This window comes from Mus musculus, chromosome 1, assembly GCF_000001635.26.
Source record: "Mus musculus strain C57BL/6J chromosome 1, GRCm38.p6 C57BL/6J".
NCBI classification, from domain to species: domain Eukaryota; kingdom Metazoa; phylum Chordata; class Mammalia; order Rodentia; family Muridae; genus Mus; species Mus musculus.
Genome location: NC_000067.6, coordinates 118,498,122 through 118,514,877, shown reverse-complemented (window position 1 = coordinate 118,514,877; position 16,756 = coordinate 118,498,122). Strand labels below are relative to the sequence as shown.

At 45.7% G+C, this 16,756-nt stretch overlaps 1 protein-coding gene across 50 annotated transcripts in view; it reads right to left on the bottom strand.

The window, feature by feature from the left end:
- Positions 1-16,756, bottom strand: part of Clasp1 (CLIP associating protein 1) — a 220,405-nt gene that overhangs the window by 94,585 nt on the left and 109,064 nt on the right. For 21 of the 50 annotated variants that reach the window (XM_006529920.1, XM_006529929.1, XM_006529937.1 and 18 more), the window contains exons 10-20: positions 15,157-15,230; positions 13,484-13,576; positions 11,880-12,025; positions 10,923-11,058; positions 9,912-9,982; positions 9,337-9,396; positions 7,861-7,938; positions 5,896-6,063; positions 5,257-5,306; positions 4,502-4,672; positions 2,656-2,703 (exon numbers count right to left, since the gene is read on the bottom strand). In XM_006529920.1, coding sequence (XP_006529983.1) covers positions 2,656-2,703; positions 4,502-4,672; positions 5,257-5,306; positions 5,896-6,063; positions 7,861-7,938; positions 9,337-9,396; positions 9,912-9,982; positions 10,923-11,058; positions 11,880-12,025; positions 13,484-13,576; positions 15,157-15,230 — 1,095 coding nt within the window. Of the gene's footprint in view, positions 1-2,149; positions 2,174-2,655; positions 2,704-4,501; positions 4,673-5,256; positions 5,307-5,895; positions 6,064-7,860; positions 7,939-9,336; positions 9,397-9,911; positions 9,983-10,922; positions 11,059-11,879; positions 12,026-13,483; positions 13,577-15,156; positions 15,231-16,756 lie in introns of all 50 variants that reach the window. The other 29 variants (NM_001359329.1, NM_001359334.1, NM_001359330.1 and 26 more) reach the window with 4 other exon arrangements.

The window sequence follows — 16,756 nt, the reverse complement described above, 5'->3', positions numbered from 1 at the left end:
ATGGACTCTTCCTTTGGAAGACTGCCTGCTGCCACACCTCTTCCATCACGGTGGACTCTCACTCTGGAATCAAAAGCCCAAATAAATAACCCTCCCTCCATCACTCCCTCCCTTCCTCCCTTCCTCTTTTCTTTCCTTCCCTTTTTATTACAGCAACAGAAAAGTAACTATCACATATTCTAATCTAGTTTTCCATTTCCCTTCCATCTAGGTCAAGGAAACAAATAGTATTGCTTGTTGGAGAACCAGAAACAGAAGTACTACTATCAGCTGAACAAGGCAATAATTACCCCGGGTCATAACTACATCCAGCTGGGGCCTTCGTGAACCCATGTAAAAGCCACAGGTGGGTAGAACTGTGTTGGCTGTCTTTTCATTCCATAAAGCTGTCCAACTTTGGGAAACACCAGTGAGACTTCTTTTAAACTTGGGTTCTCTAGATCCTTCCACCTGAATCAGCATCTTCAGAGGAAACACCCAGGACACCCATCTATCTTTCTTTCTTGTAAGCATCCATGTAATTCTTATGATGAGACATGTCTGAAAAACATGAATCTTGTGACCATGTTCTATTCCTTTGCCTGGTGAGATGCTATCCACCATGGCTGACAATCTGAGAGGGATCCCAGGGCCACAGGACCTAGTCTCATGAGTCGTCCTCTCACGTCTGTGCTCTTGAGCAAACACAAAATATAAGTGCAACTTAAAACTTCTCAATCTCTTTCTCTCCTTTTCCTTTCTGACTTCTGAGAACCTAGATTCTGGCCTCAGCAACAGAATGGCTAAGGATTTAGCTCAGTTCAGAAAGTGCTGGCTCAGCATGCTCAAAACTCTGAGCTTCATTTCCAGCACTGATACATCTGACTGTGGTGATGCGCAACTGTAACCTCAGCCTAACTCCAGAGGAGAATCAGACTTTACGGTTATCCTTAGCTAGAGAGAGAGGCCTGTGTGGGCCAGACAAGACCCTACCTCCAAACAAAAGTATACGTAAGAAATACTGTGCTGGGGTTGGGGAGATGGCTTAGTGGCCAAAACGCTTGCCACACAAGTATGAGTGTGATGCTTCCTGGGATTCCACATAGTGCAAGGACAGAACTGACTTTCTCGAAAAGTGTCCTTCACTCACACCACAGCAAACAGACCTGCACTCACACACACACAATAATACACTTTAAAACTATAGAGAGCTACCCTGCCCAAACCTTGCCTCTTTTACATGGTAGCCACTTCACAACTATGAACTAGCAAGGCCGTTCTTGATTGCTGGAGGCATTATCTGGAGGGCTGGGAGGCATAGACAACGTCTCAAGTAGGCAGCGCTGCTCTAAATTAAACCGTTGAAGCATTATCTTGTTTTCTACCCAGGAATTTTGGGAAAGGATAATGTTGCCTAACAGTTGCTAAGCTAAGGTCAGTGCACACTATATTGGCTATGTCTCAAGTTCAAAGACCAAGGTGAGGTCTGAACAAGAGCTTCTTAGCCTAAATTGTGGATCAGGGGATGTGGACATGGCCATTTCCCTCCATGGTGCGGACTGCAGAACTCAACACAGAGAAGAGTATTACCACGTGGCTGGTAGGAAGATCAGTGGACACAAATGAAGAAACAGGGGCATGTGACACTGACACAAATAAAAACAACAATTTGGCAGTGTTCTTCATAGGAGAGTAAAATACTATTTAAAAATGTCTTTATAGCTCATCAGAAAACTTCACCAATACAGAATGTGGGTAGTTGACCAGACATTTACTTTCAGACAAAAAAGATGAGCCCGAGAGGCCCACGGAGCACAAAAAAAAAAAGAGAGTGCAGCTCAGGTGGGGGCTTCATGAGCAACAAACCCCAAGAGAGCAACGTACAAAGTGATGTTGAATATTCCTCCCAGTGTGGCCTCAGCACGGTTACCACCCACAGCACACTTCAGTGCCCTGATTCACCAGAACAAAGATCAAACAAGAAAGGGGAAGAGAACTGAGGCAGAGGGAAGGCAAGAAGCCCCTGGAGACAGAATGAAGAAGAGGGTAAGGACAGCGTGCAACACATCATGCAGGGACCTCAGTGAGGACAAGTGGGCACTGGGCAGCACTCGGTGGGAACAGAGGACCAGAGAGACACACACCTCAATCACAGAAACAAACCGCTTACCCTCCGCTTTAGTGGTAGTACCGTCTTTAAGCCAATTAAAAAACAAGGGAGGGGACAACAGGGAACAGTTAGTAACATTCAGAAAATTAAAAAGCAGAATGTTATTAGCTACTAAAAAAGCAAAATGTACACTTTAAAACAAAGCCAAAAAAAGGAAACCGAGTTCAGAAGCAGGGCAGAGTGGGAAGCCAGCTAAGGGGCCTCACCAGGAGCCAGCTCAGCCCAGAGTAACACAGTTTGCCTTTGGAAAGCAAAACAGAACAGTGACACACATTTGTATCACAGTCGACAGCATGCCTCACAGTCTCTGGTTTGCCAATTGTATCATCCTTGGGAAAGTTCCCATTCCCTGAAAGTTCTAGCAGGAGGAGGGGTGTAGAGGAGCCACTAAAAGTTCAGGTTCCAAGGAGTAACCCCAAGAGCAGAACCCAGTGAGAAGAGCTAGAGGCTGCAGCAAGGCCTATCCCAACTACTCGCCCAGCAGCAGCAGCTGTTGCACTTAGTACCTGCATCCAGGCCTACGTACTCCAAGTCTTCCCTCATGTGTCTGGACTCTAGAAGTTTGGAAAAGGGTTATCAGCTTTAATGCTATACTTTGCAAGGCAAGTGTCTTGTCACTCTAAGTAGGACCTGGGCACAGTCTCAGAACTACGTGCTACTTCACTCTTTGCTGAAGTAGCATGTGGGGGTGGGGCAAAACCAAGGAAACTAAAGGTAGAATTCTTATGGGGAAGGGAGAGAAGAGTCAATGCCGCAGCCTTGTCTGGAGAGGAAACTGTGCTTAGAGAATGTCCTCAGCGAGTCTGAAGGGTTCTTCATGTGCCACCAGACCAAACTCCTGGGCCTCTCATCAGCACTGAGGGAATCTACGGAGGCCTGAACTAAACACCACATATGTATACGAGTAAGTACTCACCCTAGAGTCTCTCAAGGCTGGCATGAAAACAGTCAGGCAATGCTAACTAAAAATACTAAAGGGGAGCCAGGTATATCTGTGGGAAACAGAGGCAAGCCATCTCTGAGTTAGAGGCCAGTCTGGTCTACATAGTGAGTTCCAGGCTACCCAGGGTTATACAGTGGGACCCTGTCTCCAAAACAAAAATAAAACCAAATAAACAAAAACCAAAAGTAAAAGTGGATCAAAAGTATTGACACCCTGGCAAATACTAAGATCTAACTTGTTCACCACGGGAAGGCACACCTGCGGCTTCTTCCTTGACCACAAAGTACAAAGCAGCACCTTCGTACTTGTACATTAATGGAACAGTAGTTACCTCGAGGAAGAAGAGAGCCCTCACTAAGCCTCTTTTCGAGAGAATATCTGAGATCAGGGGAACAGGACTGCCTGGACATATGGTTCCAGGACATACATGTCTCAGCTTAGCAGTGCTCTTACTTCAGCTCTTTCTGCGACCTTGCAGGGTGATCACTTACAAAGGACCTTCATGTAATCTCACCCATCCTCAACCATGTGCCTGAGTCAGATGGCTACCTCTCCACAAGGTCACTGGCAGAGAGACAGACTCTGAGCTTGCACAGCCTGCCCATGGTGACAGTGAACAAGTGGTACTGTCTCTGTCCTGTCCTGTCTGCATGCTTCCAATGTCAAAACACTTCAGAAGATTAGCTTTACAGTGACCTTGAAATACTCTAGTGGGCACGTGAGTAACCCAGTCCTAGTGTTATGATTTAAACTAAGTCCTCAGATTTGGGGGTGAATGACTAACGTGGTATTTACAAAAATACAATGAAATACATCACTAGCCTGACACAGAAAAGGTCTTCGGTGCTGCCTTGACAGACTGAGTAATACACCTATCATTATCTTAGATACCCAAAATTTGGAAAGTAATTAGAAACAATTTTGGGGAGCAGTGTGTGGGCAGTATGTAGTATAGAACACCTGCACAGTTGTGCTAAAGGTGGTTAAAGGTTCATTACATTCATTTAGAATCTTCCTGTCACCCTCATTCTAAGAGACATTCAACGACAAAAACCCTAAAGGCACACTGAGCCATCTTGCTCAGTTCCCACCAGCAGGGGAGGGGGAAAGCCAGTGCTGGCAATATGGCCAGCGGCTTAGGTATGGGCAGGACTTGCTATAGGAAAAAGGACATGAGGACCACACAGCCTGCAAGCACATGTCTTTACAGGTCAGGCTGATACTCCAGAGAAAAGGGACATTGACATGACACTGGACAACAAGTCGCTAGGAACTGTCTTTGAGAGTAGTTACTTATGCTTTAGATCCCTCAAGAGTGAAGCTGCTCTCAGCTATAGAGGGAAGCGCTGTGTAAGCTCTGCTCCGAGGCCAGGGTCATGGGGCAGCAGGATGGGAGGGAGCCTGGTTACCTAGGGACGCATAGGATCCTGGGGGCAGTGCTGCTGCAGAGCTGAAGGCGGGGGATCCTGAGGATGAGGAGACTTTGGATTTGGCACTGGCTGCTGCGTTCACATCAATATCACTTCGAGATCGCTGGAGAGATCCTGTCGTCGACACAGATTTGGTACTAACTGTAGAGCCTTTAATGGAGAAGCAAGAGAAGTCAGGAAGGACTGGCCATACTGTTACATACTGCTTCTCTGCTTTTCTTAGAACTAAACATGTTGGTATCCACAGGAGGGAGGAAGCGCTCACTGCCCCAGAGATGGGATCATGCAATACACAGAAAACCAGTGACTTTGCCTGAGTGTATCTACTGCTCCATTGTTCTAATAATGGAAAATTATAGGTCTAAAGCTATGGTTGACACATGAAATAAAATGCGTGTCACCACCTAGCTACACCCTATCTGGAAACACACCCTTTTCCAGCTTCTGATAGCTAACAAACTGCTGCCCGCCGCTCTATATTATGTGAGGCAAGGAGCAAAAGGACTCATGGCCGCACAGAGGCAGGGAAAGAGGAGAAGCCACAGAGCCAGATTTCTGTCTAGCCATCCTGACAGTTTAAACAACTGGCCCTAGTGCAGGGGAGCCCAGAGCAGATGTTAGGGTGGCACATCATTGAGGAAAGCTGGGAGCAGGCCACAGCTTCCTGTCGCTGAACACAGTCTCAGGAGATGAGCAGCCCACCCAGGCCTCCCACCCGTAGTCCTGGGACTTACCTCTGGATGCAGTGCTGCCAGTGGGACTTCTTTTGGCTGAAAGTGGCCGGCTGCAAAATGCATGCACATGTGTGTCACCAAGAGTATGCTTTATCTGTAGACACACAACTACAACAGCAAAGTGAACCCTCGAAGAATGAATTCAAGGTCTTCAGAAAGATTCAGGCAATTCATTATTTTACCCACCCCACATGTGACAGAGTGTTAACAATATGCTTGGGATGACTGACCTTTCAAACAAAACAAACAATAACGGGGCAGAGGGCAGACGTGAAGGGCAGACATACTCTTAGGTTAAGTCCCACGTCTTAGATGTCTTCTCTTTCCAAACCTGTCTCTGGGCAACACTCATATCTTCTTGAGGACTCTCTGACACATCCATATATACAGCTCACAGTACTCTATAACTCACTATGCTATTTAAAACTGTGGCAGAAAAGGGAAAGAGTCTGGGGCAGAGTCCAAGGCCAAGTTTCTCACCTCCTGAGTGAGCAGTATCCTAGTAGAAGCAGACTATACCTTGACCTCTGGGGAGCGTTAGCAGGTACTCGGCTGAAAGCACAGCTGTAGAGTGTGTCTGAGCAACAAACCTTTACCTACACAACACTGCGATGTGGCCAACAAAGTCAAGGCCCTTACTTGAGACTCTCTTGAGAGCTGGAAGAGGATCGGTCTGACTGGGGCAGAGACACGATGCTGTCCGAGTTCTTCAAGTGGGACTGTAGGGCCTTCTGATACGAGGACTCCAAAGTGTGGTACAGGTGTTCTGCTTCTCGGCTGAAGTGACTGTGGAAACCCCAGTAGCACCTAGGGGAAGGACAAGTCCCAGGTCTAGTCAGAGGACCCTGCTGGGCTTCAGTACGCCACACAGCATCTTTGAGGATCTGAGGCCTCCACTTAACCTGCTAAGAGCAGTGACAAGGCACGAGGCCGGAGAACTAATAAAGGCGGCATCAGCCAAATCCTGGCACTACAACTTACAGTTTAAATAAGATAGGCTTTTATTTGTTAGTGTGTGGGTGGGATGGAGGTGCCACAGCACACATGTGGAGATGAGAGGTCAGCCTGTGGGGGTTGGTTCTCTCCTTCCACTGCAGCGGTCCCAGGGTCCCGCTAACTGAGTCGGCGGCTGGGAGGCACTTGCTTTTACTGGCTGACCCTTCCTGCTCCTCACCAGCTGTTGGATGCTGGAGAAGTTACGTAACTTCTCAGTACCCCGGCCTCATGTATAAAACGGGAATTTAAAGGTTCTAACTTACAAGGCCAGGGAAACTTGGGGAAGACAGAGGCCAAGCTACCACAACCACACCCAGAGTACAGAACGGACTCGTCAGTGGCAACTTTTATCAATGCAGCTAGACATTCCTCAGTTTGAAATACCTGAAACCGACTTAAGAATACAAAACAAAAGTGGAAAATTCTCAGAGCTTCTTGAAATCTGTATTGCATCATGATTAGAGGACGAGAACACAATACAAGGAAACAGCAGCAGGGGAGGACCACTGACACTCTGACCCTGAGCGGCCTGCAGCAACTAGACATTATTTAACTCTACCAAGTAGGAACTACCCAAGATGGGAGCAGAGTTACGAGGAGCTCAGAAGTAAGAAAAACAAGGCCAGAAGATAGCTCAATGGGTAAAGGCGCTTGCTGCCAAGCCTGAAGATCTGAGTTCAAACCCTGGGATCCACATGGTAGGAGCCCTCTGACCTCCACAGATAAGCTTTGGTACACACACTGTCCTAACATGAGAACATGTGGGCACACATACAGTTAAACAAATGCCAGGAATTAATTTTCACCTAAGTAAACTAGAGTGCTAAGTTTAAAAAAGCAGTTTGTAACCTGTGTCAACTTGAAGAGCTGGTCAGCTGTGACTGCACAGAAGAGACTACAGGAGCAAAAGAGGAAGTCATTGTCTTTTCCATCTGTGTAGCTGCTGAGCAGGGGATGGACCCAGGGCCTCGGACATGAGCAAGTATTCTACCACTGGGCTACATTATCAGCACCATTACTTGTTTTTAACTGGTTTTTTTTTTTTTAATGGTTCAGGGGACCAAATGAAGGCCCTTACATGCTAGACAGACTCTCTTCTACTAAGCTACACCCCAAGCTTCAAGTTAGTAGGTCTTAACATCAAACTTCCTATAAAGTCTCCTGGCAAATGATCTCCAGGGAGGAACTGAATTCAGGGACATAGTCACGTGACTGAAGCATTTTCAGTTTCACTGGGAGTCTGAAACTGAGCATTATCACCATGACAACCCAGGCATCAGTCAATTCAACTCCCGCTCCCACGATTCATGTTTGATAAGAAGTGACCACGTCACGCTTTCAAACATGAGGGCATGAAGAGAATACCCTGTGGCTGTCATCTCCAGCGGTAAAGCGGTAACGAACATTGGGCTGCATGGCTGACTCATGAGACAATGAAAACAAGCATCCCACTGTCAACCCCAGCCCTAGTTATATTCAGTTGCACTTAGGCAACCACCTAAAGAGCAAAACAGCAGAAACTCTTCTGAAGTCATATGGAACAACAGGACTGCCACGAGGCGGTCCACACAGCAGGTCTGAATCAGAGTTGGTTCCGCAGAAACTTACTTCCTGGCTTCTATTCTCGCTTCAGAATCAGCGTCGTGTATTCCTTTCTTTATTGTTTCAGCTAATACTGATATATGTCTGCACATTTAGGAAAGAGAACAAAACAGTCGTTCATCATACAATTTCATGTGGGTGAAAACTGGTTTGTGAATCAAGTTCTAAACAGCAATGTGGATCTGGCAGCTTCACCCAAAAGTTAGTCAGGTTACATCGCTGAGTCCCACCCCACCCATGCACCCCCAAGGTCCCCTTTCATGTCCCCACCTCACTCTCACAGAAGGATTTGGATAGCACAACTACCTTCTAGCATGTGAGCCCCAGAGATGCTCTGCAGCTCATGTTACCCCGCAACCTGAGCCTCCCGTTAACGTTAACACAATGTTAGTTATCCCTCTGCCTTATTAAGAGAGAGCAAAGCCTATCATGGACAGGAGGACTCAAAGACGTCCAGGGAAAAAAGTGGCCATCGATGTGGATGTAAAAGGAGATCTCCTTAAACAGTGAAGACAAACTTTCCAAAAACTACCATTTCCGTCTACATGGCTAACAAACACCAGACCTTTCAGACTCCTGCTCTTTTCTCAGTTGGTGGGCAGCCTCGATTCTCAAGGCCAGTGCTTCTGATCAGAATTTTGCTTGGGAGTTCAGACTGAGTCTTAGTCTTAATTTCTATAATCACTCAGATAAATTCCCTAGCATCAACTATCACTCTGATGAAAAATGGTTGACAAACTATGACACCCATTCGAAACTGTAGTCCAGTACAACCGTCTACTGTGTCCAAACGCAGATGCTCAGGAATCTAAAATTGACAGGAACTAAGAAGATCAAAGAAAATGCATGGGCAGGTGATTGTGAGAAACTGACACAATGCTACTTGCTACTTATAAATTCTGATATATAAGTAGTTGGCTGCAAGCCTCAATAAAGACAACTGTTGACCAACAATAGACAGAATAAGAAAATCTCTCAAGAGAATGGAATTCCCACAAAGTGTCTAGATGAGGGCAGCTCTAGACCCTCACTAAGTTGCAGAACAGAATCTGCACCAATTCTGCCCCCTATTGGCATAATCACAATAGTGCATACTGCCCGCTGAGGGCATACTTATTTTGTTTTTCCTGAGGCATGGTCACTAGCCCAAGCAGGCCTTAAACTCTCAATGTAGCTGAGGATGATTTTAAACTTTTGATACTGGATTATAGGCCCAGTTGATTTAAGATGGAATGGAGTCAGGGCTTCTTACATGCTATGCAAGCACCTACCAACTGAGCTACACAAGATATGCCACACTAGTATCTGGAAGGATGATACTCCCTGAAGCTTCTCTGGTATGAAGTGGCTCAGATTGGTAAGAATTACAGTCACTTAGCAAATGCTCAGGTTCCTTCCTTATACAGGAGGGGCGGACCACTTGCTCAGGCACGCGACCCTCAGACTCAGTCCAGAGAACAGTTCAGAATCACAGGAACTCACCTTTCTAGTGAATGTGTCTGCCATTCTTGTAAAAGCAAATCTAAAAATTCAAAACAGCGCCTGGAGTGTGGTAAGAAAGAAACGGAACTTAGTGATATACCTGCTGGTGAAAATAAAAGTATTTTGCTTAAATCAACCAGTTTACTTTTTGAATAGGTAAATTTCATTTAATGGGAAAGAACAGAAAATGGGGGATAAAGAAGAATCAGAAATAACTAAAAGACTAGGTCAGCAAAGTGGTTCTGAGGGATGGACGAATGCACACACGCACACACGCATGCACGCACAATTTATACGCTCTTTAAAATTTTGTAAAGAGCTTAATATTTTGGAAGGTTGAATTGTAACTGTAGCGTGTGTGTGCAACACGGGACAACTTTTGAAAGTCTCGGGGATGAAACCCATCAAGCCATCTTGCTGGCCGGAAAATAAAAGTGATCTTGGCTCAAGAAGCAGTCAGTGGTGATCTTAACAACAACTTCAATGTGCAATTCTAACCGTGGAAGGAGACCTGGTGTCCCTCCTGTTTAGACACTTGCAAGACAATAAAGAAGCCCTCCCCTGCCCAGGCTTACCTTCTGACGGCGACAGACTTAGAGGTACAGTTGCTGGTTATGACAGGGATCAGCCGAGGGATGTGAGTGTGCTGAGGAGAGGAGAGGAGACAGGTGAGCACTTGGAACACAGACCAGAGCCACATGCAACAGGTGCCTCTTCCTCACAGGCAGACCTCACAGCACGTGAAATGTCAGCGTTGAAGAAGGAAACCGAACACCCTGACATGTCACACAGACCACTACAGGACTGACAGAGCCAGGAGAGCCAAAGGCACACAGCATTAGTCATTCAGGGCAGTCTGAGATAGGAGGCCACCACAGCGGAAACATACAATGGCCTTGGGTTTAATATTACAAGTAAGGGCAAGAAAAAACAGTGATAATAACAAATTATCCTGAGTAACTGGTGGGGACCGAGCACATTCTGCTAATACATTTAGTTATTTATTTGTTCCAGCTCGTGACCTCTCTCCCTCTCCTTCCCCCTCCCCCTCTCCCTCTCCCTCTCCCCCTCCTCCCTCCCTCTCTCTCTCTCTCTCTCTCTCTCTCTCTGTGTTGGCACAGGTGCAGAAGTCAGAAGGTAACTTGTGGGTCCTGAGGGTTGAACTCAGGTCCTCGGGCTTGGTGGGAAGCAGCTTGACAGCTTTCACCCACACCAGTTTCAGGATCTGCTCATGCATGAGGATTATTAGTCCTGGGTTGGCTGCTCACACTGCCAGACAACGCAAGTGAGAAGACTGCTGAGCTTCAGGTACATGGCAACCATGCGCACAAACAACTAAAATGGAAGGGGGATGAGAGAAAGACCAGAAGCGGTGGAGGGAGGCAAAAGCCAGATGCTCTGGACAGCCAAGGACTTAGAGCCAACGGCAGGTGTGTGAAGAGGTGGCTGCAGCACACACGACACAACACAGACCCTGCAGCATGCACAGAGTGGGACACACCCCTGACAAGAGTGCCTGTTATGCCCCATCAGCCATCAGGGCCTCCCACTCTCCTCTTTCATGGGTGTCCCCATGACACACTTACCCGAATGATTAGCCTAACAGCTACAACACCAGAAGTAGCCATAATTTTGGCACTGTTCGGGATTAAATTAAAGATAGTTGGCATAATGGCTTCAGCTCCATGATCAAACTTATTTCCCAGAACTGATGACAGATGCCTGCAACAAGAAAGGACTGGCTATAGTCACATCCTCACACACAGGGAAGCACAGAGCCCCTCAGCATGGGACAGCTTTCCTTCACAATTCTCTAGGGATAAAAGACAAGGGTCGAAGACACTTCGGAAATAGACTTAAAATGTACAAGTAGAAAACTTGGCAAAGCCATCAGCCAACAAATTTCTTTTAATAATTCCCACAGAAGTATTAAAATAACAAAAACAAAACCAGTAAGACCAAAGATGAACTAAAAACATTAAGCATGAACCCAACACTTGCCCCCCCCCGACCTCCCACTTATTTTATTTTTGTTTTACATATAAAACATGATGCTTTAGTATCTGCCTGCCCTAAAACTCCATACAGTCACAATGCTGGCCAGGTGTTGTGGCTCCTGAGCTAACATCCTGGGCTACATCTCCTTTTCCCTTTGAGCTGAGTACTGACTGAGGGCTCTACCACTAACCACTAACCACCCACAGCCCTGCATGCCCACCACTGCTCGAGCTCCACCAGAACATTAAGTGTGCTAATAAGCACTCTATCCTGTAAGCAAAAATCATGAAAAAAATCTCATGAATGCTGTAAGATTTCTTTTTTTTTTTTAAATTAATAGTACACGAGAGGCTTCAGAGATTATGTCCGTGAGTAAAATTTAAAATCCAACACACACTAAATAACTGGGTAGCAGCTACTCTGAGAGTACGGACACAAGTGTTAACAGACTAGGGTCTTGGAAACCAGCTAGAGGTGACCCCACAGACATGTGCCCTGAGAGACTGTATCACAGTGTGGGTGAATGTAGTGCTCGCAGTCCTTACCCCAATGTGATACAAGCTTCCCGCACTACCTGAGACCGCAGGTCCTTAGCAGAGAGTTTAAAGGCCCCGTCCAGAAGACGCAAGTGTTGAAAGAAGTTATCGTACTCAGCAGCCCCAGCCAAGAGTAACGATCTAATCTTTTTTAGCTAATGGGACAGAGAAAAGTCAGAGATAAATAAAATATTTAACACTGAATATACATAAAATAGCTATTAATGTAAGAGATAAACATAAAAGTTAACTGATAATAGGAACCATTTTTTAAAAAAAGATTTATCTGTGTGTGTGTGTGTGTGTGTGTGTGTAGTGGGGTGTATGCCACATTTGTGCAGGGAGCTGCCAAGGGCAGAAGAGGAGATCAAATCCCCTGGAGCTGGAGTTACAGGTGGTTGTGAGCCACCTGACATGGCTGCTGAGAACTCCACTAGGGTCCTTTGTAAAAATAGCAAGTGCTCTTAACTGCGAAGTTATATCTCTAGCTCCTAGAAACCATTTTGCAAAGACAATCTGGACAGTTGATTATTACCTAATACACAATGATCAAATCAGATCACAGCTAAGACCCCATTTAAAAATGCTGCTTACATAATAAATATGATTTCCCTAAGAACCATTTTAGGTGTCTACATGCACCTGTGCGCGTCTGCGTGCACTACAGTACACAGAAGTCCATGGAGGCCAGCAGAGGGCATTGGCTCCCAGAACCGGAATCCAAGCAGCTGTGTGTGCTCGTAACTGCTGAGCCATCTTGCTAGCCCCTAATACTCAGGATTTTTGGTTTTGTGTTTTGTTTGCTTGCTTTTTGAGACAGGGTCTCCCTTTATATCCCTGGCTGTCCTAGAACTCTACATAGGCCAGGATAGCTGCAGAGAACTGCCTATCTTTTCGTTCTAAGCGCTAGGATTAAAGGCATATGCTACCACACACCAACAAGTTGCTGTGTTTTTAAAACAGAAGTAGGATTGGGTGTGGGAGCACCTGACCATTAAGTCCAGCATTCCACAAGCCGGAGATCCCAGAGTGAAGGCCAGCACGGGCTAAAGAGCAGGTGCTATTTAATTTCTGTCAACTTGACACAAACTAGAGTCATCTGAGAAGAGAACCCTCAATTGAACTGCCTTCATCAGATTGGCCTGTGGGCACAGCTCTGGAGCATTTTCTTAATTGATGTGGGAGGGCCTGGCCCAGTCCACTGCAGGTGCTACCACCCCTGGGCAGGAGGTCCTGGGTTATATAAGAAAACAAGTTATATAAAAAAGTTTTTAAAAGCCACTGGAAGCAAGCCAGTAAGGAGTACTCCATCACAGTCTCTGCCTCCAGCTTCCTTGGGTGATGGACTACAACCCATAAGGCAATAAAGAAATAAACCCTCTCCTCTCCAAGTTGCTTTTGGTCGTGATGTTTTTTTCACAGCAACAGAAAGCAAACTAGGATGTAATGAGATTATCTTGAAACAAACTCAAAAAACAAAAATTCACTGTGAACAACAAAGAAAGTGAAGCAATTTACTAAGAAGGTATGTGTTAGTATTAGTGTGTATGTAAATGAGTGAATATGCAAATATGCAAATAAGCATAAAGGAAGCACAGAAAAGTGGCACTTACAGCATTTACTCTCTGCTCCCAGTCATGCTTGTCATCTGACAGGATTTCTCTGATTTTGTTTATGGATTCCTCGAGGTCTCGGCTGGAGTAAATCTGGAAGCAAAAGTAATGTATACTTATTTAACATAATGTACAGAATTATGATGATTATTCTTAAATACATGAAGTCAAGGAAGAGAAACCTTCACTTCACATGAGGAATTCTCTGGGCATGCTCATCTTAGTGGGCCTGATAGCCACGATCCACAGGAACCCCTTTGCTGCCACTTGGAAGCAACCTTGTTCCAGACATCTTTACTAAAAACCTTTGGGAGAGTAGTGTACAAGAGGGAAAGTAAACAGCAGTCAGTGATGCATTCGTCATGGTTTAGAACCTGATGATTACTGAATGTGTGTGATGGTTAAGAGGCGAGACAAGTGTGCCACGGTGCATGGCAACGTATGGCAACCACCCCAACCTCTACCGTGAGATTCGGGAATCAGGTCATCAGGTCTCCTCGTTGGCTCTCTCTCTCTCGCCTTGTCTCAGCCTGGAATCATCTGAGAAGGAAGGCTCAATGAAGGGACTGCTCAGGTCAGACTGGCCTGTAGGAATGTTGGTGTGGGACTGTCTTAATTACTGATTGGTAAAGCAGGGCCTAGCCCATGGTACCACCAGGCCAGAGGCTGCTGGACTGTACATGGAAACCAGCTAAGCATGGACTTGCGAGTGAGCCAGCAAGCCGCATCCTCCATCGTGTCTACGGTACTTCATTGGCTATGAGGGAGTTTTCTAAGAAAAAAATTCTTAAATGTGCATCTTCATCTTCTGTTCTAGTCCATCACCACTGCCTCTTTTGTAACCTGACAAACTTACTCTACGTAACATCTTTCCTACTCTTCCACAGACATCAAAGGGGACCAAGACTTCGGTTCCTGTTGTAATTTACAGGGCCCTCACATTTTCTAATCTGTACCTTAGATCCTGTATAGTCTTGAGAGTTTCAGTTTCCACAATGAGAGGTAAAGATTCTGCATGCAATGATGTAAAGATGTCTGGACAGGAGTCCCCAAAAGTCCACTGTGTGAAAAGGACAGGAGCCTGGGTGGTGCAACTAACAGGTCACTGCAGAGATAATTCTAGAAGGCTTGTTATGAAAGCCTGAGCTGACCCACCCTGTTCTCTCTCTGCTGGTCTGACAGGAGTTGCCGGCTGTTCCAGGGCCGTTTTTCCAGCACCGTGAAGTAACATGGAAAAGGCGTGGTTCCCAGGCTTGCTCCATATACACTGTATTCTGGGCTTCCAAAGTTATGAGCTAAATGAATCTTTTCACTTTATAGAGTTAGCTGCCACAGGCATTTCACCGCTGTAACATAAAGCTGTCTTGTATAGATATATGTGAAAAAGAAAGACTGAAGACTATTTCTCTCTTGATTTTAAAAAAATTTACTTTTTAAATCTATTTTTCCTCCTGTGTGCCTCCGTGTGTGTTATATGTGTGTGGCACATTTGTAGGTACCTGAAGGTGCTGGAAGAGAGCGTGATTACACCCGGCAGCTGGGGTTACAGACAGTTGTGAGCATCTCAATATGAATGTTAAGAATCAAATTCAGTCCTCTTGAAGGCTTTAAACCACTAAGCCATTTATCGAAGCACTACGCTGATTTTAACAGCAGCACAGACCCACACTCACCTGCACTACAGGTACATCATCAAAGGCTTTAATAAAATCCTCTTCATCCACAGCACCAGCGCCTTCTTTTGCAGCTGTTAAAAAAAAAAAAAAAAAGCTTTTAAAACAAAGATAATGTGAACTGAACACTGTATACAACATCTACTACAGAATTATGAATATACAAAACTGAAATTGTATTTTGGATCACTTAAAACTTAATAAAACAAAAAATAGGTTTAAATATACCCCCAGTAGCAGGAAATGTGCTCACATGACAGCAGCAAAGGCACATGGGCAGTCACGGGCTATGGTGTGCAATCAGCCCTCCTTTTGCTTTGGCATATGATTAGAGCACTGTGAGCCTATAAACTCACAGCATCTAAAAAGCATCTACAGCAATCAGGACTATGGTGTTAAAGAAGAAAGGATCAGGACAGGCCTGAAGACTGGCCCAGAGGAGACTCCTGGAAGGGCTCGGGGTAAGGGCTGGGCAGCAAAGCAGTCATGGGATTGTGCAGGAACTGCCTTCCCTCCCTGTTTATGGAATTGCCATCACTCGAGGGAAGACTGAGAAAAGACAAATACATTACAGGGATATCGGTGGGGCAGGTGAGATACCTCAGCCTGACGATCTGAATTTGCTCCCTGAGACGCACATCATGGAAACAAAGAACTGCCTCCCCAAGTTGTCCTCTGACTTCCATAAGCAGGTCAGGTATACATGTGTGCATATGCAAGACACACATACACACACACACTGTCTTGATACATGCTACAATGGAGGTGAATGAAACACTGAAAATATTCCCCTTGAAAAGCTGAAGAAATGGCTCAGAGGTTAAAAGAACTTGCTGCTCTTACAGAGAACTCAGACTGGCTTACAGTCATCTACAACTCCAGTTCCAGGGACTTGTGCTGCAGGAACCAGATATACACATAGTCAGTCACACACACACACACACACACACACACACACAGGCAAACATTCATTTACATAAAATAAAAGTAAATAAACCTTTAAAAATAGTGAAGCTTGTGTTAAGTAAACAAACTCAACAACAAAAAATTAACAGCACTCGAAAATATTCGGAAGAATGACAAACATAAGCATAGTGACACAGGCCTTCCTGTGGCCCACAGGGCTCAGTGCAGACTGGCAGGGCTGGAGAGGGCAGTGGCTCCTTGTGAATCTAGTCAAGACACTGTAATTCCAGGACAGACCACCAGGGAGCAGCACTCCTAAGGCCTTCTGTCACCCAGAAGTGACTACCCAGAGGCAGAGCACTGTCACCACTGTGGGATTCTACCCACCTCCCTATCCTCAACCCCGAGGCACAACATCACCAGTGAGCGCGGTTTTAAAGCAAGTGGGTACATGATGTTTTAGAGGGAAAGAGTAAGAAACTGGAGTGTAAACTTAAATGTGACAGCAAAAGGCATGGTCAGAGGTATAGATAGCCAGTCAATCTGTCTAAGACGAGGAGTGACTGGGAGAAGGTCTCTAAGGACTGACTGTCATCACCAGGCTTGTGCATTGAGTGCCTTTACCTGCTGAGCCATCTCACTTGGTCTTCTTGTGTTTATTTACCCAACACTCACACTGATCTTCACAAGGAAA